General features: G+C 35.4%; 2 protein-coding genes across 2 annotated transcripts in view; one reads left to right on the top strand and one right to left on the bottom strand.

Moving 5' to 3' along the window:
* Nucleotides 1-711: 711 nt before the first annotated feature.
* LOC129002657 (uncharacterized) lies at nt 712-12,109 on the bottom strand. The gene is made up of 3 exons (XM_054430629.1): nt 11,882-12,109; nt 2,829-3,083; nt 712-1,383 (listed from the first exon to the last, which is right to left on the bottom strand). The coding sequence occupies exons 1-3, from the start codon at nt 11,979-11,981 to the stop codon at nt 977-979; spliced, it is 762 nt and encodes a 253-aa protein (XP_054286604.1). The 5' UTR covers nt 11,982-12,109; the 3' UTR covers nt 712-976.
* Nucleotides 12,110-17,373: 5,264 nt separating this feature from the next.
* LOC129003062 (E3 ubiquitin-protein ligase SHPRH-like) overlaps nt 17,374-23,356 on the top strand; it is a 41,229-nt gene continuing 35,246 nt past the window's right edge. Inside the window, exons 1-2 of the mRNA XM_054431277.1 lie at nt 17,374-17,681; nt 22,469-22,578. Of these exons, the coding sequence (XP_054287252.1) occupies nt 17,465-17,681; nt 22,469-22,578 (327 nt within the window). The 5' untranslated portion in view covers nt 17,374-17,464. The remainder of the gene's footprint in view (nt 17,682-22,468; nt 22,579-23,356) is intronic.

Consider the following 23,356-nt stretch of genomic DNA (forward strand, 5'->3'; position numbering starts at 1 on the left):
TCGAGATGACCACATGAATTGCTACCACTTGCGCCTGCAGCCATCACCTGCTGCGTTTACAGCAGGTGCGACAATAATGTAGACGTCTTTTTGTCAATATGATGTCGATGTAGATTGTAGGCGGACGAGCAGTTACATCTCCTTCTCCTTAGCAAGAAGAAACAATGTAATCTAAGTGTGCATGTTTGTATGTTTACTTTTGAAAGGGATACAAAAGGTCCACATATTTATGAGTTTGGTGACAAAAAATGAAGGATACTTCAAGTTTAACTGTTGTCTCCTGTTAACTTCAGTACTTCACTTGATATCCTCAGTCACAACAAAAATGTCAATGTTGAAGCACTAGAATGGTCTTGTCTGTTTGTACAAGGCTTTACTTGGCTAAGATGAGTGGGATTTGAAATGTGAATCTGACTAGAGGGAATAATTATTACTGCCAGACTACTAAAGTAATTAAGTCATCTTACTAATATTATAAATGTGAATATTAATATAAAAATACAATATTTTGATGTGTCGCTGGGTTTGTTGTTGTTGTCTCAGACTTTGGTTGGAGGGTGTCGGTTTTGATTCCACCAGTATACTCAAATGTTGTAAACTCTAATAGATGTTGAAATCAACAGAATGTTTTAAAAAAATAACTAGTATTCTTAGATTTTTGTTGCTTTTGTTTAATTTGGTGTGAACACAGGGGAAATAATTCAAAATTACTTATAAACATTTAATTAATATAATTTATTGATTCGAATGACACACTATGATGAACAATAATTAAATCTGGAAGTTGAAAAGATAAAAGCAAGATAGTGTATCTTTGTAGTGAATGATATCCTACACAAAAATATATTTCAGAAAATACAAACCTGTTTATATTTCTGAATAAAAACTATTATAAATATTCAATCAAATTGATCAACCTTAGTAAAACTTAAAGAACACAAGGACAAAGGTACAGGTATACACACAACTTACAGTGCTACAGTTCATCTTCAAACATTTCTTGGCTAAGAGTTACAGCTTCGACTATCTTAGGAGAAGGCGCAGCCTTGGAAATCTTCTTGAACAGCTTTTCCAATAAAATACACTTTTGTTTTTCCAGAGCGACTAGATCATCTTGCATCTTTTGTAATGTATTCCTTTTCTTTACTTCCTCTTCCTGGTACTGAGTTAGAAACTCTTTGAACCATTTCGGTTGCACTTGCACTACTTTTTTGGATGGAGGTAAGTATTCTTCTTGGAAATCACTTTGGGGTGAGCCTGGTTCCGGTATCTCTTTCTTTATTGTTGACCGTTGTTTCCAGACAATTCTTTTTGCTATCATCTTGTTACCAAGAATGTCGTCCAGAGCCTCAAAGTATAACCATTTTGATTTATTCTTTCGACCTGTTGGAAGAAACTGAATCATTACACACATTATAACAAACCCAATATTTTGATCTTGTTTGTTTTATTACATAGATTAAGGAAGATTATAACCCTGAAAAATGAAACAATCCAAGCCTCTCTTAGTGTTCAAGAAGCCGAGGATGGATTCTGTTAGTCATTCACAATTAAATAAACTTGTTGAAACTTAGGGTTAGTATGAATGTTTGTATATACTCTATTTGTGTGTTTGAACTTATTAATCTCAGAAGCAGCTCTGAGGATTGCCATAATACACAGAATAATCCTTTAACATAGTGCAGACAGGTTATTAATGAACATTTGGATAAATATTGAGCAAAGACTGCTCTTTGAGTGGACTTGTGATTTTTCTCTGAGGCCAAGTGCTTTGAATTAACCCTCTAGTACTCGCGCCACACATTTGAAAAAGCGCCCCGAAATAAGTGAATCAGCAAGAGAATGACATGACGCACCATCTACCTTCCCCAACTACCTTTCCAAAAAAAATGGCAGTGTTTTGACCATCATAGCGTCAGTTGGCCCTGAGCTACAAGGGTGTAAAGTTAGGCGCGGCATGTTTCAAGAGGATGAAGAACAGACCAGCGATTAAATGATTGGTTTTCAACAGGACATTTTCAATTAATTTTAAAGATTTGTAATAATTTTGAAATTTATCTATATTTATTTACATATAATTGGATTATCCACATAAGTTACTGGGTGAAAAAATCCCAGGACAGTTAAATATTTAAAAAATATATTAAGGATACAGTAGTGCTTCAAAACGTAATACAAGGTTACTGGGCATTAACATAATTTTAAAACATTATTCAGTGATGCGCAGCCCACATAGAGGGAAGGCCCGCTACGGTTCTTTAATGTAACCATAGGTTGATATGCACATCAAATTAAAGTCTGTAGTAAAATACAATGCCCCGAACTTGAACTCAAACAGACAACCGAACAAATGGACAACCTTAGAGTCAAAAATTACACCTGTTCAAAGGTTCCTTTAATTTGCAATCTTATTCTACGCTAGCTCCTCAGATAGTGTGTAAGTAAAAGAACAGTGTAAATGCATTAACTTAATTTTTTATTTATTTTTTTTAATGGTGGAAGGAAAACACATAGGTGCGCTATTCCCATCATATGCTGACGTCAATCAGATTGCAAACACAATTTTACCAATTAGAAAAATTATCAAAACAATAACAATCAAATCAAAACAAACTTATATGGTGTATTGCCATATAAGTTTGTTTTGATTTGATTGTTATCAGGTGATTTTTTTGTTTGGAATCTGGGTGACGTCAGCATATAACGGGAATAGCACACCTATGTATTTTCCTTCCACCATGGTTTTTTTTTATTAAATAACTTATACTAAAACTTCAATTTGCGATTGCAGCCTCTTTTCTGATATTTTAACTGACTGTGAATCTTACCTGCTTGCGGTACATTGTATTTATATGTTTTCTTCAGCTGTCGCCATTTGTTGTCACATGCTGCAGGAGTGATGTTGTAACCTCGAGCTTGCATGCTGCGACTTATAGCTATCCAGATGTCTCGAATCAAGAGGCCCTTCGGATACAAGAAGTCTTGCAGATGGTTTCTGTACTCATCGATCAAGCTGAACGTCATCTCCTGATCCCAAATATTCCCGATTGTCATTCCTTGTATATATTCTTCATATGGATTTTCTAAAAAAAAAATTGCAAATGATTTTAATTGAGGGGGGCAAGGCGTAAAATACACATTTTAATAAGGTTCAAAACTCTTATATCCAAGAAAAACGAATAACGAATAAATATGGATCACGAGTTTGTCAAAAGCTGGAGCTCTTAAATTAATTTGCATTTCAAACTGTTACAGTATAAAGAAAGTTTGTCGGGAACCCTCAAAAGGAAATTAACATTTTTACTTACCATCCGTCTATGTAGCCTACTAGACCATAACCTTTATAATGACACCTCGATCGTAAAAATCTGCTTAGTAAAGCGAAAAAGGGTTGTTAAAGAGAAAACCTTTATTATTTGTCCTAATTACAGTATACAAATAATACATCTTAGATATTCAGATGCCCTGCTACCCTCTTAATTATGGTAAGTGATAGTGGATCCCTATTACAAATTAAATTTTAAATAGTTAAGGTTTTAAACTTGATATTGTTTAATGTTTTCTGCTGACATTTTGACATTCGCCCTAAGATTTATTTAAATACTGTAATAGAGTAACTGTAAAAGTGCTCATACATTCCACCTCAATTGTGTGTTACATTTTTCATTCTAGATGCAAAAAATAACAATAATTAATGGATTAAAACGAGGTCTATAGATTAACATGAGGAGACTAAAAAGATTAAATTTATAGTTTAAACAGGAGTGGCTAACTAAGAAATCATCTATCTAAGTTATATATATTTTTTTATATAAACAAGAGACCAACTTTAGAACTTCAAGCTGGCCCGACAAACGTCGTCCTGTCCTAATGTGGTTTTATGTCAAATGCTAGTTAACTTTGAAGATAAGCTCGTTCCCATCGCTCAACACCCTAACCAACAACCCCGAGGGTAGAAGACCTCCTGGAAGGCCAAAGTTCAGGTGGAGAGATCAAGTGAGAAGAGACCTGAGAAGAATGAATGAGAATGAATGCAAGAAGAGAGGAAGAAGAGAGGAGGAAGCAATGGATAGAGGAATCTGGAGGCAGTGTGTTGGCGAGGCAGTACCTCCTTGGGTACCATGAACCACGGCAGCAAGTAAGTAAAGTAAATCGTTAACACCTTTTTTTAGAAAAGAAACTTTTGAATAAACAAATATTGAAGCAAGCAAAAACCACAGTGAGTTTAGGCGAGTCGGTGGCGTCACAGACTTCAGGCCCGAGGCAGCGTTGTCGTGGGTTTGGATCCTGATCACTGCCGTAAACTTTTTTTCAGTACAGTTCACCTTTGTACTGTACCGGCTCTAGCGGCACATCGCGTAACATTCCTTTGACTGTATATATTATTCTATTTCTCTATGGTCACAGGAAGAATTTTTTAGTCATTGAACATGTTTTTTACCCAAACCAAAAATTGGGGTTTTTTACTACTAAACATTGGAAAAACGAAATTTATAATCAATAGCCATCATTACAAGCAAATATTCACTTTTCTGGTCAATTATTTCTTTTATGTCAATTTGTATTTGTTTGCAAGATCATAACTTTGCAAATTTGATGTTGGCATAGCGATAGCATGATGTAATTAATGGCTAAATAACCGACTATTAGGTACTTCAAATCCCACCTAGGCCAGGTTGAATGAATGGCATTAATTGACACATAACATACAGGATTTACAAGTCTAGTGAAACTTATGAAGAGGTCAACTGGGCAAAGCTTATGGGAGACTTCAGGATCAAGTTGACGGAATTGGCTTGTTCTATGAACTGCACCTCGAATGAGCAACCAAGCAACCCCGTTTTTTTTTATTTCCTGTCAATCCTGCCACAAAACTGGGTGTTTGGATAACTAAAAATATGTTTGTAAGATATAGATTTAAATTCATTTGATTTTTCAATTTAACTTTTTATTCTTACAATATTACATGGCAATACTAATGATCCCTTCAAGAATATAGATAATGGAATTTAAATTGCGAAGAAGATATTTTTTACAATCAGGGGTTGAATGGAATTGTCCACCATCATAAAGAAGTATGTACCGGTACTAAACTACCAATATTGGAATAGTAGTGCATGGCAAGATGCCATTCTAATCAGCTTCTTATACTGTAAAACAATTAAAAATAATGGAAGGACATGCAGGTTAGTAAATAATATATCCTATGAACTTTAAAAATATATCATTTAATGGTTGCAATGTTTAGTACTTCATGACATTCAAAGTTCAAATGCTTATTCCTTATCTACACAAAAACAAATCTTAGAAAAAATTAGTTAAGCGTATGAGGAAAAGTCCCAAGTCCTTTTGAAACCTTGGTTTTTTTGGAGGGGTATATAATCTTATTGGGGACTTCTACAAACAAAAATCCACTTTTAATCTTTAATTGGTTACTTTTAAAAACTTGTGAGATTTTCATGTGGGCCAGTGCCAAAATAAGAATCACGTAAGTTTGTCAATCAACGATTCAAGCAAATTACATTTTTTCTTTTCAAGATTTATAATATCTTCATGCATTTCTTTTAGCATTTCCATTTTCTGTTTTTCATCTTCGCGAAACTGGGAAAGGAAGTCAGAAAACCAGGCAGGCGGAGCAGTATCATTTTCAAACTGCTCATCATAATACTGTTCTTCTGGATTTTCGGCAACATATTCAATGGGCGTTTTTTGCCCATTCCTTTTCAGAGAACTTTGCCCACCACAAAGTGCATCCCTCATTGCTTCGTGAAAAGGCCAAGTTATGTTTTCCTTGCCCTGGTTGACTGAGAAGTAGGTTTTCAAATTTCTCCACTTTTTCTCACACTGCTCTCCACTGCAATTGTACCCGAGGGTTTGAAGTTTATCAGCAACTTTATTCCATATCTTTCGTCTTTTTATATCCGGAATGTCGAAAAGATTCTTGTGTTCTTTGTATTCTTTAATGAGCAAATGCACAGACTGACCATCCCAGACTGAAACAAAGATAAAAATTACTTTCAGCAATGTATCTTAAATTTGGAATTTGGCTTGGGTCTCATACACGATTAAAAAACTGTTTTGTACTGAAAGGAATGTCAAGAGTGGACATGGAGCAAAGAACATCAGCAAAGAACAAAGAACAGGTAACGCGTCCTGAGTCACACGATTCAACTTTGTGTTCTACTCAATATCGATCCACTACCTTAGCCATTACACAGGAGCCAAGTAACACATTAGATAATATTTTTCAAATCCATTAAACATGAAGTACCTATGTCTCTGATAAATATTCCATTATTATATATATCCGCTGAAAATAATTGTTTTTTGTCCTTTATAATCAACTCAAATGGAACTATGGCGGTTCAAGGTCAAAATTGATTGACAGCTGGTATTGTGACTTCTGCTTTGTTGTTGTTTATATTTTAAAATAAGATCGTGGGTTTGCCCAGACCTGAGACACCCTGTAACATAAATAATTTAGAGAAATTTATTTAATGTTCTTTAGGCTTCATTGTCATCCAATTGATGACAGTGACGGAGCTCTTGAGGGAGCCTTCGACGTAATAAGGTACTTATATATCGCTGAACTCTGTTTTGCCCTGTGACATAGGGAGTTTATTATGTCAGCCTTTGGCGTAGGATAGTTTTACAAAAGTAAAGTAAATTATGTTTTCTCGTTTACTACCTCGTGCATCATCCAATTAAGGATCGATTGTAAAATTTGTATTGATCGATTTTGAGATTTAGCCTACCGGTACCTTACTTTATCTGTAACATATAAAACAATGTAATGCCCAGAGCAAATAAAACAATTTAATATTTAAATAATTGAAAATATAGTAACAACTAAAAAGTTGGTCACTCCGTAAATTCCACGTTTGTAACGTTATCTTATATATTTAAAAGATTTTGGTTTTTCTTTTCCGAGTTCATTTAGCTCTTCTACGCGATCGATTTTCATGAATGAGGTCTCAAATTGAAGTTGTGCATGCACAGATTTCACATCAAGCATCGGCATATATTTATCTACAGTCCCACTCAGCTTATATGTAAACAAAATTTACTCCCCATGTATTTATGGAAGTAAAATTTGGTTTTTCTTTTCCGAGTTTGTTTGGCTCTTCTACCTGACCGATTTTCATGATTGAGGTCTTAAATTGAAGGTATGCACAGATTTCACATCAAGCATCGGCATATATTTATCTACTGTATTACTCAACCAAAAAAAAACATAAATTTGATTTATTTTTGAATTCTTACTTCAATTTAAGATGTATTTCACCAGTTATAAAATTATGTAATCCTATATATTTTCATTTTGGTCTAAGAACCTTTGATTTACCGGCTTTCATTTAAGCTACAGTATTAGTTATTCAAATCGGACAAGTTTCAAGCAAAGCAAGGTGAACCACCAACATAAAAGTTATTTTATGTAAGGTTTTTCTGTGATAAAAAGTCAATTGCTCCAGTATTTTTTTTTCTTTTTTTTTACATGTTTTAGACTCAAAATAATCAGTAAATTATAGGCTTTACTTTGAGCTATTGGCCGTTTGAATCAGTTAAGTTCAAGATACTGTATTACTCAATCCAAAATCATAAATGTGATTATTTCTTGTATATGATATTTATATAACGTGGAGCAGCATGGGTCCTATAGTTCCATTTAAATTAAACAAAACAAATGAATTAAATGGTCGAGTTGTTGTGAAGTTTAAAGTTATAAGAATCAATATTTGTTCCTCCTTCTAAATGTTATCTACTCAGACAATCTGCTATAGAACATTTTCTTTTCTAGCTCTGTAGTTTATATCGTTGTCAATGATCCACTGAGGATAATAGCTCATCTTGGAAGTCTGGAAGCGGCATGTGTATAGGCTGCTTTGCCCCAAAGATTAGTTCATAGTTCATGTGGTTTATGATCACACAAAAGAGTGAAATGCCTGCCATAGAGATATTAGTGGAGTTTCTCAACACCAAAAATAATGGCGAGTGCCTCTTTATCTATCGAAGAATAGTTCTGTTCTGCTGAATTTAACGTTCTTGAAGCAGCTGCAATTGGTTTCTGACTGCCATCAGGACAACGATGAAGGATAACAGCTCCTAATCCTATATTGCAAGCATCTGTTGCAAGGATTAAGTGACGTTTAGGTAGGTTTAGGATCATAATGTACAAGTACAAGCACCATATTGTTTGAAATGTTAATCTTAATATGGTTGAATGTGTTCTCACAGTCACTATTCCAGGCCCAAGTTGAGTTTTTGTGCAAAAATCTGTGTAAAGAAATACAAAAAGAGACAGCAAATTCGGAATGAACCTTGAATAGTAAGATCCAAGAAATTATCAAAGCTCAAAAACGTTCTTTTGGTAAGGGTTGTTTCTTGATAGCTTCTGCACGATCTTCAACAGGCTGAATTGCAAGAGCACTAAATTTGTGTTTGAGATAGGTCACACTTTCTTTGAAAATCTGTAATATATCTTCACGAGTGCATAGTCCTGCTCTCCTTAATACAAGAACTGTTTTGAGCCATTTTTATCATCCACACACACATCTTCAAAATACCAAGCAAAATCGGTACCAACTAATAACTGGTCCATCAGCTTTTGAAATATCTTAGATGCTGTCTTATCAAAATGTAATCTATTTAAGCTAAAATATCCTTTGTGTCACTATCGCTAGATTTTTTTTGCTTCTTTGTCCACTTGTATCTATAGATTCGGATTATTCAAATTAGTTAGGTCTACTGAAAAGAATTTTGAACAATTTACTTTTGTAAAGTTTCTTCAAGCGAAGGAAGGGATGCAGTATTTGTCATTGATTAAATGAGGGTTGATTGATAGGCTACCTTGAAATCTGCACACCTCACAATTAGACTTCGGTACAACCACTAAAACGAGAAGCACAAACGATCGGAGTAGTAGCCGGATCCACCTAGGTTCTTAGACCCTTGGAGACACTCAATGATCTAGTTCCTTGCTAGTTGCACTGTGTAATGTGAACGGAAAAGGTCTCGGTTAGTGTATTGGAAATCGAACATTTAGGCCTATCAGCCACCGATAGGCCTACTCTTAACTTAGCTTTGAATGTTTGTACTGTTCCAGGTTGCTGTTCCAGGTTACTGTTCCAGTAATTATGTCTTTGAACTCTTTAAGTAAGATTAATACATCTGAAATTTCTCCCCCTCTGTGTCTATAATGTCCGTGTTAATATGATTGGCGCTATAAATTAAGAACTTTGTTTAAATAAGTTAACCCTCCAGGTCAGTGGCGCCTATTTCATAACGCCACCGGACGCGCGCACTATATCTCTCAGATAAATTTTTTATTAAAAATTGTTTTTACTACTATATTCAACAACTCTTGACCTATAGATTTCATAAATATTTGACATCGTCTAAGCATTTCCCAATTAGCCTAGTAAAAAAAAGTTGTTAGACCATACACATTCCTGTATCCATTAAATACATGTCCACCCCACCCCCCCCCCCCCCCCCCCGTGTAAAATTCAACCAGATCCGCTCTGAATGTAAAATTAAACTCAACATTTTCTTTGGTGGGCTTAAACAGTTTTATTTAGGCCTAGGTATTTCTATTTAATGGAATTAATTACTTTATTTTTGTATGTTAAAACAGAGATATTATCACAAAAAAAACGAGACCGGTCCCGTTTTTATTTTGAGATAGGCTCATATCACAAAATAAAAACGGGACCGGTCACACTGCTATCAGATACAACGGAGCAAAACAATGCATGTGTGCACGGGACGACGCTAACAGCGATAGCCTACTAAGTGTGGGAGGAGGGGATGAAACAGCACACTGGCCAAGACCGGTTTTGGAGGGAGAACACAAAAATGGCAGACATTTTTAATGTTGCGGTAGGCCTATCTAATAGATTAGGTGCGACCGACAGAAGGCTAAACATGTTTACAGTTAGGATACTTAGGCCTATTCAGTTAGTGTCTCAGACTTTGATGCGGAAGGGTCGGTTTGATTCCTTTCACATCCCAATACAATACAAACACATAACTTAAATTTGGGTTTGGACCGCTTTACTCAACGTTTAAGGACATGGTCATGTAAAAATGCCACTAAGCTTAACTAAATTAGCAGTTTTGCTATTAACTAACTTATGTAGTAAGCCTACCTAAGTAAGTACCTAGGTTACTTAGCAGTTTTGCTACGCCTAACTGTTAGCAAAGACAAGAAAAATAATCAAGACCAATAAACTTAGGCCTAATCACAAAGAGTGAGTTAAGTTATGAATCACTTTGTTTTATTATTAAAATTAAACAGCTGAGGCAGGCTTATTTTTTCTAGCCTAATCCAGTTTTACAGAATTGGCTGCACTTGGGTTTTTACTCACATAACTTACTGCAGTTTAGTTAAGGTTAGGTTAAGTTTAGAACAGGGGTACAGTTTCTTAACTGGGCTAACTTATGCTAATATCGATTGAAACTATCGATTCGATTAGTAAACCTTCATGCGATTTTTTCACCATCAGTAAGTTTGGTTGGTTAGGTAAGGTTATGATTAGTTTAATTTTATAACTTAATAGATAGGCTATAACCCTCCGAGCGTCACTCGTCGAAAAATCGACGCACGACACACTTTGTGTAGTGTCACGCGTCAATTTTTTGATGCACGAACATCGTTTACGGCGAAGGCTCTATGACTGACTGAATCGGATTGAACTGGATCGAGTTAGGTATCGTTCTTTTCGTTATATTCTAAGCTTTCTCCAGAGGTCTGTCTCTAAGCGCTTTATGTTCTCCGAGCCGATCGTAATTGTAGCAGACAGCTGACGTGCGTATTTGTAAACAGCTAGGTTACCCTCGGACCGATACTGATGTGTTTTATTACGTTTATCATTGTTTTAGTGTTAAAAATCAAAAGTGGTGATATACGTGGTGCATTATAAGAAGATTTGAGTGATTTTGAAGGGCTGGTTGATGATCCTGAAGAAGTAGGTAGTGATATTGATGTAAATTATCAGCCAGATTCCTAGCTATGGTTAGGCTATGCATTCTTAGCTAAACGCTATGTACTGAAATCTGTTTTTTGCCCATAACTTATTTATTTGCAAATCTACTTCCTTATATTATTATATATTTGTAATCCTCATAAAATTTAGAACAAAGTGGCTATTTTCAAATATTTATAGGCCTATAATTTATACAATTTCATTGAGCGCGAACTTATTTTTTTTTTTTTAATCTTCCAAAATATTTTTTTTTATCTAAAAAAATTTTTGAAACAAATGTTCCTTATGTTTTATGTATAATATTGAAGCCCATGATTTTCCAAACAAAATGGTATATAGAACAGTAGAATTAACATTGTTTTAAGCTTCTCAGATCGGTTTTAATAAAACCTTGCAAATGCGCCAAAAATAGGCGGACATTAAGGCCTAAACTATGGACACTCGGAGGGTTAATGGTAGGCCTACTGGATTAACCTTTAGGACTGTTTCCAAGTTACTGACTGTTTACACGAATAACAAAACTAAGTGTGACAATGTCTATCAATCAATATCGATCAAGAAATTATGCTTATTTAGGTTGCCCATTAGAAGCAGGATAGGCCTAATTACAGTAGGGGAATTTGTTTTTAGTGTAAAGGCTGAAGTAGGCCTAGGCCTAAGTCATGTAGGCTATGGCTATTATTATACTGACATTGAATTAATTAAAAAATCATAATGAAGTTTGATTGTATTTTTGAATACTAATCGTTCACATTTAAATCTGATTATAAAAATATTAAGTTTTGTCAAAGATTATAGGGCATGGTATTTGAGTACAGAATATATCGAATTGATGTAGCATTTCAGACATTGATTAAATCAAGTCCTAGCATCATCAATGGCCATTGAGCGCATACCTTGAGCTTGTGGTGCAGTTGACTCATCTTGGTATTGGTAATCCTCTTCATTTTCAATCGTTTCGACAGTTTCATATTCCACTACTTCGTCCTCATCCATTTTAGTAAAATTAGAAAGTAGTCAAAACTTAAATTCGGGTAAATATCAAAAATATACAAATAGATACACTCGATTATCCGTTCTTATCTTCTGAAGTACGATCAAGCGTTCATGCCCAATGCCCAATGCGATTGCGAGGGAGAGTTAAAAAGCTAAAGCCCAAAGCGAAAAAAAATAATGCGATGGCCGATGATGCTATAGAGGCTGCGGGCTGCTAACATACACCTACACAGGCAAACAGAGTCCTACTACAACAACAGTCGATATTTCGAATTCTGAAGTGAAAAGTTTAACTCCGCTTTTTGATTTAAACATTTTTCTTTGCTTAATACAAATAACTTATATAACTCTTGTCAACAGAATAATCTTCTGCAGAATTACTTGTACAATAAGGCAAATTCTCCATAGGGAAGAAACTCAAATTTATTATAAAAACAAAAAACCCCTGTTCCTACTATTCAAATCAAGGCCCTATTATAGGCCTATACAGAACTGCATCCCCAAAGTCTCTTGTACATCTAGAAGAGTGGTCTAAAAATTAAGATGTTATGGTTTTGGTTTTGGTGTAATTGTTAAAAAAGATGTATCAATAATTTGTTCAGTATAAAAACGTTTTCCATTATATTTCTGGGCTATTTATTACATTAACTATATATATTCAGTCAGTAATTTCCTATAAAATGTTAAATTACTTGATTTACATCGTAGAAACAGGGTTTTTTTTATTATACTGTATTGGAAAGATTTCTTAAGATGAGATTTTAAAATTTTAACGCCCTTGAAATTTTTAAATAGCTGAGGCTTAATGGCTGAAAGCAAAAAAAACATGATGTTGCAGAAACTAAAAGCTTTAAACAAATGTAGTTTATTACAATTAAACTTTCCAACTAATTGGATTAAAACACTAGTTACTAGTATTTAATCCAATTACAACCAACTACAAATTGTTAACACTTTACAGCTCTAACTAAGAAAGGAAAATTGGCAATCTTAAAATCCCCTACAATAATTTAGAACTTTAAGTTATTTGATTGATGGATTTCATTTTAGAAAAGGGAAAATGTGATGCGGAATTTAGACAACCGACCAAAATGAATTTAGAATTTGGAGTATAATTTGGAGTACTGCCTTCAGCTGGGTTTTCCGTCCTCGTCCCCGCTCTGGCCACTGGGAGGGGCGTCAGCCAATCAGCGTTGCGGGCGGTACCGCATCCCAGACAGCACACTTTATCCCAGGGACATCCCATAGTAGTCCCATATGTCCTGAGAATGTCTCGGGATATGTACGCTATCCTCAGGATATCCCGCAAAATCCCGGGACGAGTACGAAATCCACAGGATATCCTACAATATACCGTAATGTCCCGGGATTTGTAAGTTAACCTCAGGATATCCTGTAAAGTCCCGGGATATGTACGAATGCCATAGGATATCCCAGAATGTCCCATGAAATCCCGGGACATGTACAAAATCCACTGGATATCCTGTAATGTCCCGTAATGTCCCGGTAACAAACTGAAGAAAAAAATACTACCACTGATGAAATGTATATCTAAATTTAAATGTTCAACAATGCCAATAATATATAATAATTTGTTTTTTTCACTAGCGTTTTCAGAAGCTTGGTTTCCATCTTCAGGCTGTGTTTACACTAGTACAAAAAGTAAATATTTACTTAATAAATTAATTTTAAACAAAGTTAAAACAGATGATTTAAAGGATATTGGAAAAATAAATAATAATATTAGAAAAATTAATCTTTTGAATTTTGGATATATTACAGTGTTGTTCTTGATGTAATTATTTTCAGTAATTCCGAATTTATAATTGGGCCGTCTTCATTATTTAACAAATAATTTTGGTCTGTTTTTTTTTTTTTCTAAAAATAAGATTCCCACGCATTAAGATGTCGAGGTTTTATAATTTGTTTTAAAAGTTTAAGGTTTCCCAGATTGAAAATATGTCTTGTTAATACTGTGGCTAGCAAGGGCTGACTTAACGTTACTGACATATTACTACCACTGAGTTCAAGAAAACTAGAGTTCTATCATAGTTGTGTGAAATATGAATTTAATTCTAACTTTAAATTAATAAAACATCCAAAAACTAATTTTAATCATATAACAATCAATTATAACAATGCTAATCTAATGGTAATTAAATAATCTATATTCAAATACCAGTATCCTCTCCAACTACCAGAAAAACAATTCAACTACTTGAGGCATAAACAGATTAACAGAATCATATTATAGCCTATACTGGGGTAGTATCAAAAATATTTTAAGTATTGCGACCATTGCAACTGTCGACTACTCTTTCACCACTTGAAAACACTCATATCCACCAAGCGTAGATAGCTCAGGAGGTAAGGTACGAGGCTCATAAGGCGAAGGTACCGGGTTCGAGACCCGTCAGGGCCAAAAACTTTTTTCTCGTTTTTTTCTTCAAAATTTGTGTTTATTAACTATTTAATCAATTTACTAAACTTATAATTAAGCTTTTCATACTAAATCTATATTATTTTGTGTTTTTTATGTTCAGGCCCAGACCACACTTTATCCCAGGGACATCCCATAGTAGTTCCATATGTCCTGAGAATGTCCTGAAGACTACCCTGGGATGACCTCGGATGTCCTACGGATATGCGTGTGAGCTTATCCGTAGGACATCCCCGGGCGGGGACATTACGCATTCCAGTGGATATCCTGGGATATCCCAAGTTGACCATAGGACCACTATGGGATATCTTGCATATCCTGTCGCAATATCCGTGGGATGTCCTGAGGAGAAAGTGTGCTGTCTGGGATTGCCTGCATTTCGTCATAGATAAAACATACTCCCTTTTCGTCATTTGGTTCATAAAGTGGTGCTTTTATGAGGCGGTCGTCACTTTTGGGGCGTTAGGCAAACTCTATTTGTGCAGTTATTTGGTTCAGTGAGGAATTTGCTCGGCGCATTCCAGCCACGTGCCGTGACACTTCTAAGAACATTTTGCCCCGGCCCAGTGAATATTGGCCACCGGAATTTTCCATGGTGAGAATGCTGCGCTAATGCAGAACTTGGGAGGTTAAAGAATAAAGTTCATTATAACAGACCAACCTTTTATATTTATATGATAAAACAAAGCGTCTGTGACGGTATTGACAGGGTTTTACGAGGGTGTAGCAAAACCTCATCAGGTGGGTACGTACTTGGTCTGGGAATCCCTCATTCATCAGGCCTTGCTAGCCCCAGCAAGAGGTGCAGTAGGAAAGCACTGAGAGCCTTGAACTTTGAGGATTCCAGCCACGGAAATCCGGTTAGCCATAAGCTTAGCGTTGCACCAAAAGATTAATTTAAATGCCTCCAAATACAATTGTACAAATGAATTCGATAACACCGTAGATAAAACATACTCTTTGAGGAGTATGTACGTTTTTATCCATGATAACACTAACATTGTATTTCATTTGTATTTGCTGGCTAAGCTATTCCCGATCACCGTTCCATCATAAACTGTAAGTTAGAGTGTGATATTTTGATGTATTTTGGACAATTACTTGAATACTTTCTTATTAAATGGTGACCATACAAAGTAGGTATTTTAAGCCATGTATGAATGAAGATGAGTGTTGCATGAGTGGCGCGATCTTGTAGTCTTGTTAGGTAGTGACTATAAGGCTGACATTCCTTTAGACACAGCTGTTAATTAATAGCCCATACAGATAATGGCAACTATGGGACCTACCAGTTTATAGTGGAATCCGAACCACATTTTGCCTTGGTATATACTAATTGGTCTAATTATCAGGATAGCACTGCGGATAGTAGTAGTAGTTCCACTTGTTTGAATAAGCTGCTCACACACTTTAATGGTTTATGCCTGTTATTTGTTTGTTTGTTATTGTTAGTTATAGTGTTATTTATTGACATAGTTATAGTATTATAACATCCTGAAGAAGTTAAAAACTTGTCTATGCAAAATTCATCAAAATAAAGTATAAAATGTATTCTTGTTTTTTCTCGCAAGGATTGAATATTTCATGCAACCACATTCTTCGTCGTTTTTTTTGTCTCCTTCATCTTCTACGTAAAAAAAAAAAAACACAAGCAGGGAGTTAATTATTAACTAACTCCAGGAATCGATCTAAAACCTGATCTCATGAAATATTTAAGTTCGACTTTTTGTTAGATAAGCATAGATAAAACATGGGCCTACTCACTTAGTAGATTTCTCATCTTTAATTGTCGAACAGCTGAATCTGCTGAAGCCAGTTTTAATTGTTAGTTTTCTGTCTTGTGCACTTGGGTGCACTCATAGTAAGTCATAGTAAGCTCAGTCAGTGGTTGCACTGTCTTGTTTTGTTTAAATTTGTTTCTTGTTATTTAAGTCATTTAAAACCTCGTTTAATAAATAAAACGATCTAATAATAAATGATAACTCGTCTGCTAGTTATAACCAAACCGTAACGAAAAAAATATATCTAGAAACTAACCCTCAAATTATAGAAACCAAACTTTGTTGACACTAGCAATCAGTGTCACCGGACATGGACTAGACACGAAAAACTAGCTTCGAAATTTACAATGTGATGAGATGCCAACTCGTGTTGGTTGGTTAGTCTATTATAGAATCATTAAAATTGATAGCCCAAGTCATAAGGCGTCTAGGTATAGTATGTTTTATCTATGGTATATGTTAACGATGATCTTGTTTTGAACTTCGATCCTCAAATTTTAAGGCGAGCCACCACTTCTGGCACTCATCCCCATTTAATTAATACCATGCATAATATCATAGACTAACCAGTATGTTTTATTTATGATAATATGTTGTATTAAAGTATAGTTTGCTTATTCATTGACATATTTTTATAACATATTTTACCCAACTGGGTATAGACTTTCATCAAGGCGCCTTGGACTTTCATATCCTGTTGTCAAAAAACCGAATGAAAATATTGATAGATATTTTTATTCAATTATTTCATTCGATATATCGTTTGGTTGGTTAGGTTAACCTAACCAAACAAACCTCTTCAATTTCATACTAAGGCACTGTAATTAATTAACTTTTATATTTATATTGAGTTTTTTTTAGTATAAGCATATAAGCTCACTTGTTTTCCACAAAGCTTGCCTACAGCAAACGAATGAAAGAGAAGAACACAACAGCCAGCAGGAGCAGAAGCAGAAGTAAACAAAAGAAAACTAAAATTTACATTTTACAAACACAACACACAACCATGTTTGTTTGTGTTTTTTAGTGTTTAGTGTTTACTGTTTGTTTGTTGTATTGTTATTGTTGATTAATTTTGGTGCATTAGCTGTACTGTAATGTAGGTCCGTAGTCTATGTTCGTATTTTTCGTCTAAATTAACAGTAAGTTAGTCTAACCATCGGTACCTACATGAAATCTTTGTTATTTTCTGAACAAAAGTTATAATTTTAAGTTACTGTGAACTACCTCGAAGGATATTAAGCCTAGGCCTATTCTTGAAAATGTTGACAACTAACAGGCAGCGGGTAATTGAAATTTACGATTGTGTTAAACAATTCCACAGTTTAGAATCATTTCCTGGTGATTTACCTGATCCTCAACATCCTTATCTTTTGCCGACTCTGAGACCATATCAGGTCAAAGCTGTGAATTGGATGTTGATGAAAGAAATTCACCCTACGTATTATGAGAGATTGGATGGCAATAGTTCCAAGTCAGGTATGTATGAAGGCTAACATTGAATGTTTAACAACGTATATAAATTGCATACTCATATTAATAGGCCTTGGTTTTTTAGTTTTAGCTAAGTAGGCTAGGCCTAACCTATAGAAATAGCCTAAATGAGTTGCATCTGGGGTTTCTTCCATAGGAACTTGTTAACATTGTTTCTTCAGGAGCAAGACAACAATTTTGCTAATCTGCTCAAGAAAATCCCATTAACTTTTAGGCCTACCCCACTTTAATATTATAAAATCCCCCTTAACACGTTCGCTGCTGACCGTTAGATGCCGGGACGGCACCAGGAGCTGAACTAACGCTCGCCAATGCGTAACATTGCCGCTGATACACTGAATTACAGTAAAAACGATAGTAGTTAACTTGGTTAATATGCATTTTAGGGTTTGCACGCGATTTTTGAAATTTTGGTAATTATATCGACCTCCGGACCTCACGCGAAATTAAAAATTTTTTTTTCCAAAATGTTCGAAATTTCACGCTGATTTCAAAAATGATTGTCGTTTTTTTCGGAAACGTCCCGTTTTCCCGGAAAATGGGAAAAACGGGAAAAATATTTTTTGCTCAAAAACCATTATGTGGGTACTCAAATTGTGCGGAATTTCCTCCTGAACAAGAATATGTAAATTTTATTACGATCGGACCACTATTAAGTAAAATATCACCGAAAAACGGGAAAACGGGGAAATTTTTCTTAGCTCAAAACCCATGTTGTAGTTAGGCCTACTCAAATTGTGTGGAATTTCATCCTGAACAAGAATATGTAGTTTTTATTACGTTCGCTTTTAAGTAAAACATCACCGGACAGGTTACCCAACCTAACATAACCTAACTTAGGTTTACGTTAGGTTAGGTTAGGATAGGTTAGTTTAGGTTAGGTTAGGTTGAGTTTCGTTAGGTTAGGTTAAGTTTGGTTAGGTTAGGTTAGGTTAAGTTTGGTTAGTTTAGGTTAGGTTAGGTTAGGTTAGTTTAGGTTAGGTTAGGTTAAGTTAAGTTAGGTTAGGTTGAGTTTCGTTAGGTTAGGTAAGGTTAAGTTTGGTTAGGTTAGTTTGGTTAGGTTAGGTTAGTTTACTTACAATACTCATGTTATTGATAAACTAACCGACTTAGGTTAGGTTAGTTTAGGTAAGGTTAGTTTAGGTTAAGTTTGGTAAGGTTAGGTTAGTTTAGGGGTAGTTTACTTACAATACTCATGTTATTGATAAACGTACCTAACCTAACCTAAGTTCCTAAGTTAGGTTAGGTTAAGTCAGGTTACACTAAACTAACCTAACGTAACCAAACTTAACCTAACCTAACCTAACAAAACTCAACCTAATCTAACCTAACCTAACCTAACTTAACCTAACCTAACCAAACTTAACCTAACCTAACGAAACTCAACCTAACCTGAACCAACCTAACCTAACCTAAACTAACCTATCCTAACCTAACCTAATCTAAACAGGATTAGATTCGAAGGTTAACAAAACTCAACCTAACCTAACCTAAACTAACCTAACCTAACCTAACCTAACCTAAACTAACCTAACCTAACCTAACCTAAACTAACCAAACTTAACCTAACCTAACCTAACCAAACTTAACCTAACCTAACGAAACTCAACCAAACCTAACCTAACTTCTAACCTAACCTAAACTAACCTATCCTAACCTAACCTAACGTAAACCTAAGTTAGGTTATGTTAGGTTGGGTAACCTGTCCGGTGATGTTTTACTTAAAAGCGAACGTAATAAAAACTACATATTCTTGTTCAGGATGAAATTCCACACAATTTGAGTAACTACAACATGGGTTTTGAGCAAAGAAAAATTTCCCCGTTTTCCCGTTTTTCGGTGATATTTTACTTAATAGAGGTCCGATCGTAATGAAATTTACATATTCTTGTTCAGGAGGAAATTCCGCACAATTTGAGTACCCACAACATGGTTTTTGAGCAAAAAATATTTTTCCCGTTTTTCCCATTTTCCGGGAAAACGGGACGTTTCCGAAAAAAACGACAATCATTTATGAAATCAGCGTGAAATTTCGAACATTTAGGAAAAAAAAAATTTTAATTTCGCGTGAGGTCCGGAGGTCGATATAATTACCGAAATTTTTTTTTCATTCTACTCGAAATTTAACGCTGATTCCAAAAATGACGTTCTTTTTCCGCGGAAAACGACCATAACGCGGAAAAACGACCAAAACGACCAAAATATTTTTTTTAACAAAACACGTCATGTGGGTACTCAAATTAACCGGAATATTTAGCAGATCACGACTATGCAAGAATTTTTTGGATCCGAGGTCAAATAAGCGAGATATTCACGAAAACGTGATACTACCAGCAATAACTCCAACTCACTAGGGGACAGGTGGGAATTCGGGGTTTTGGGTGGGGGAGACATCTAACGTGGTTTATCGTTGTAATTTAATGTGTAAAAAATAATAGGTAATTAGTCGGGAGAATTATGGGAGATATGCTTGAAATTGGGAAATTTTTCAGTACCAACCTATTCATTGGTTGTAGTAGCACTGCCAAGTTGCTCGTTAGGTTAGGTTAGGTTAGGTTAGGTTAGGTTGGTTAGGTTAGGTAGGTTAGGTTAGGTTAGGTTAGGTTAGGTTAGGTTAGGTTAGGTTAGGTTAGGTTAGGTTAGGTTAGGTTAGGTTGATTAGGTTAGGTTAGGTTAGGTTGGTTAGGTTAGTTTGGTTAGGTTAGGTTGGTTAGGTTAGGTTAGGTTGGTGTGGTTGGTTAGGTTAGGTTTGGTTAGGTTGGTTAGGTTAGGTTGGTTAGGTTAGGTTGGTTAGGTTAGGTTGGTTAGGTTAGGTTGGTTAGGTTAGGTTAGGTTAGATTGATTAGGTTAGATTGGTTAGGTTAGGTTAGGTTAGGTTAGGTTAGGTTAGGTTAGGTTGGTTAGGTTAGGTTAGGTTGATTAGGTTAGGTTAGGTTGATTAGGTTAGGTTAGGTTAAGTTAGGTTAGGTTAGTTTGGTTAGGTTAGGTTGGTTAGGTTAGGTTAGGTTGGTTAGGTTAGGTTAGGTTGGTTAGGTTGGTTAGGTTAGGTTAGGTTGGTTAGGTTGGTTAGGTTAGGTTTGGTTAGGTTGGTTAGGTTAGGGTAGGTTAGGTTAAGTTAGGTTATGCATAGTATCATCCCTTTTACCTGTTAAATTAAAACATAAACAATTATAATAAAATAATGACCAGCTGATCCTGATCAGCTGGTATTTTAACACAGACAAAAGTTTTTGGATTTGGAATTTTTTGGATCCGAGGTCAAATAAGCGAGATATTCACGAAAACGTGATACTACCAGCAATAACTCCAACTCACTAGGGGACAGGTGGGAATTCGGGGTTTTGGGTGGGGGAGACATCTAACGTGGTTTATCGTTGTAATTTAATGTGTAAAAAATAATAGGTAATTAGTCGGGAGAATTATGGGAGATATGCTTGAAATTGGGAAATTTTTCAGTACCAACCTATTCATTGGTTGTAGTAGCACTGCCAAGTTGCTCATTAGGTTAGGTTAGGTTAGGTTAGGTTAGGTTAGGTTGGTTAGGTTAGGTAGGTTAGGTTAGGTTAGGTTAGGTTAGGTTAGGTTAGGTTAGGTTAGGTTAGGTTAGGTTAGGTTAGGTTGGGTTGATTAGGTTAGGTTAGGTTAGGTTGGTTAGGTTAGTTTGGTTAGGTTAGGTTGGTTAGGTTAGGTTAGGTTGGTGTGGTTGGTTAGGTTAGGTTTGGTTAGGTTGGTTAGGTTAGGTTGGTTAGGTTAGGTTGGTTAGGTTAGGTTGGTTAGGTTAGGTTGGTTAGGTTAGGTTAGGTTAGATTGATTAGGTTAGATTGGTTAGGTTAGGTTAGGTTAGGTTAGGTTAGGTTAGGTTAGGTTGGTTAGGTTAGGTTAGGTTGATTAGGTTAGGTTAGGTTGATTAGGTTAGGTTAGGTTAAGTTAGGTTAGGTTAGTTTGGTTAGGTTAGGTTGGTTAGGTTAGGTTAGGTTGGTTAGGTTAGGTTAGGTTGGTTAGGTTGGTTAGGTTAGGTTAGGTTGGTTAGGTTGGTTAGGTTAGGTTTGGTTAGGTTGGTTAGGTTAGGGTAGGTTAGGTTAAGTTAGGTTATGCATAGTATCATCCCTTTTACCTGTTAAATTAAAACATAAACAATTATAATAAAATAATGACCAGCTGATCCTGATCAGCTGGTATTTTAACACAGACAAAAGTTAGAGCAAAAATCCAAAATAGCATCGCATATTTACGTGAAAATCTCGCTTATTTGACCTCGGATCCAAAAAATTCTTGCATAGTCGTGATCTGCTTAATATTACGGTTAATTGAGTACCCACATGACGTGTTTTGGTAAAAAAAGAGTTTTTGGTCGTTTTGGTCGTTTTTCCGCGTTATGGTCGTTTTCCGCGGAAAAAGAACGTCATTTTCGGAATCAGCGTTAAATTTCGAGTAGAATGAAAAAAAAAATTTCAAAAATCGCGTGCAAACCCTAAAATGCATATTTACCGTTAACTTATACTGGATGGCAATGTTCTGCAATAAAACTGGCTTTGGACATAGTAGCCTACTAAGTGATTCTGATAGATAGCATCACTACCAAGGCTGCAGTCGGTAAAGTAGTGTCGCTATCCAGCAGGAAATAGGTGGAAAAAAGTCCTGTTCTAAATGACCCTGGTGGTGATTTTGGGAAACTATATTTTTTATTGTCAGAAAAGTACTGCGGCCCTGGATATAGGACTAGCCTACCCTGCACTTTCTTATTTGAGTACCTATGATTCATTCATTTTTAGATGCTGCTATATTGCTACCAAAGGGAGGTATTTTAGCTGAGGAAATGGGATTAGGAAAAACTGTTGAAGTGATATCCTGTATCCTTTCAAATCCCAGACAACTAGATGACGTAAGTGCACTAGATAAGATAAGATAAGATATAGCTAATTCTTTAGAAAGAAGAACACAGCAAAATTTTACTTGTACAGAGGTGATCCACTACAATGACCCTTCTTCTGGGATGGAGAGATTCTTTATTGTTGCTCACTACATTGCACCAATGATAAATCATTGTTATGAATGGGAAAATGAATTATGACCATAGTTAAAGATTAATAAAATTAACAGACATTATGTAGGCCTATCCGATCCTAAAAATATCTAACTTAATTAATGGGTATATTGACAAATTATACTAAGAAAAATTAATCTAGAGGCATCAGTAATCTAACTTAATTAACTTAAATGAAATGAACAAACCAACATATTATGAAATAAGTTAGTATCCTGATACATTTAATTGGTCTCGGTACTTTGGTATTATCCAGAGGCCACATATTTTAGAGGGATATGTTTACCGGAGACCAATAATAGCTACATAATTGGAAAGAACATACCTACTTTAATTGAGTTACTGTACAAATTTGACACAATTACAATTATCCTTTGAGATCTGCCTTGCAGAAGGCAGCGATGTCGGCGAGGATTGAGTTGAATGCATCGCCGCTGCTAGCTGGCTCATTTACTCCGCCAAGTAAGTATACAGCGCGCTGCGGCGGTTATGTTATGTCGGGTTATCATAAATATGTTTTTAGGACTTTCCTTGTTGTGTTATAAATCGAATGATACCAGATGAGTCATCACTCAGGCAGGACACTAACCCAGATACAGACAGTTACAGGTGATGC

Source organism: Macrosteles quadrilineatus, unplaced genomic scaffold (assembly GCF_028750875.1).
Source record: "Macrosteles quadrilineatus isolate MER2022 unplaced genomic scaffold, UCM_ALF_1.0 Scaffold_9__3_contigs__length_116548681, whole genome shotgun sequence".
Taxonomy (NCBI): Eukaryota; Metazoa; Arthropoda; class Insecta; order Hemiptera; family Cicadellidae; genus Macrosteles; species Macrosteles quadrilineatus.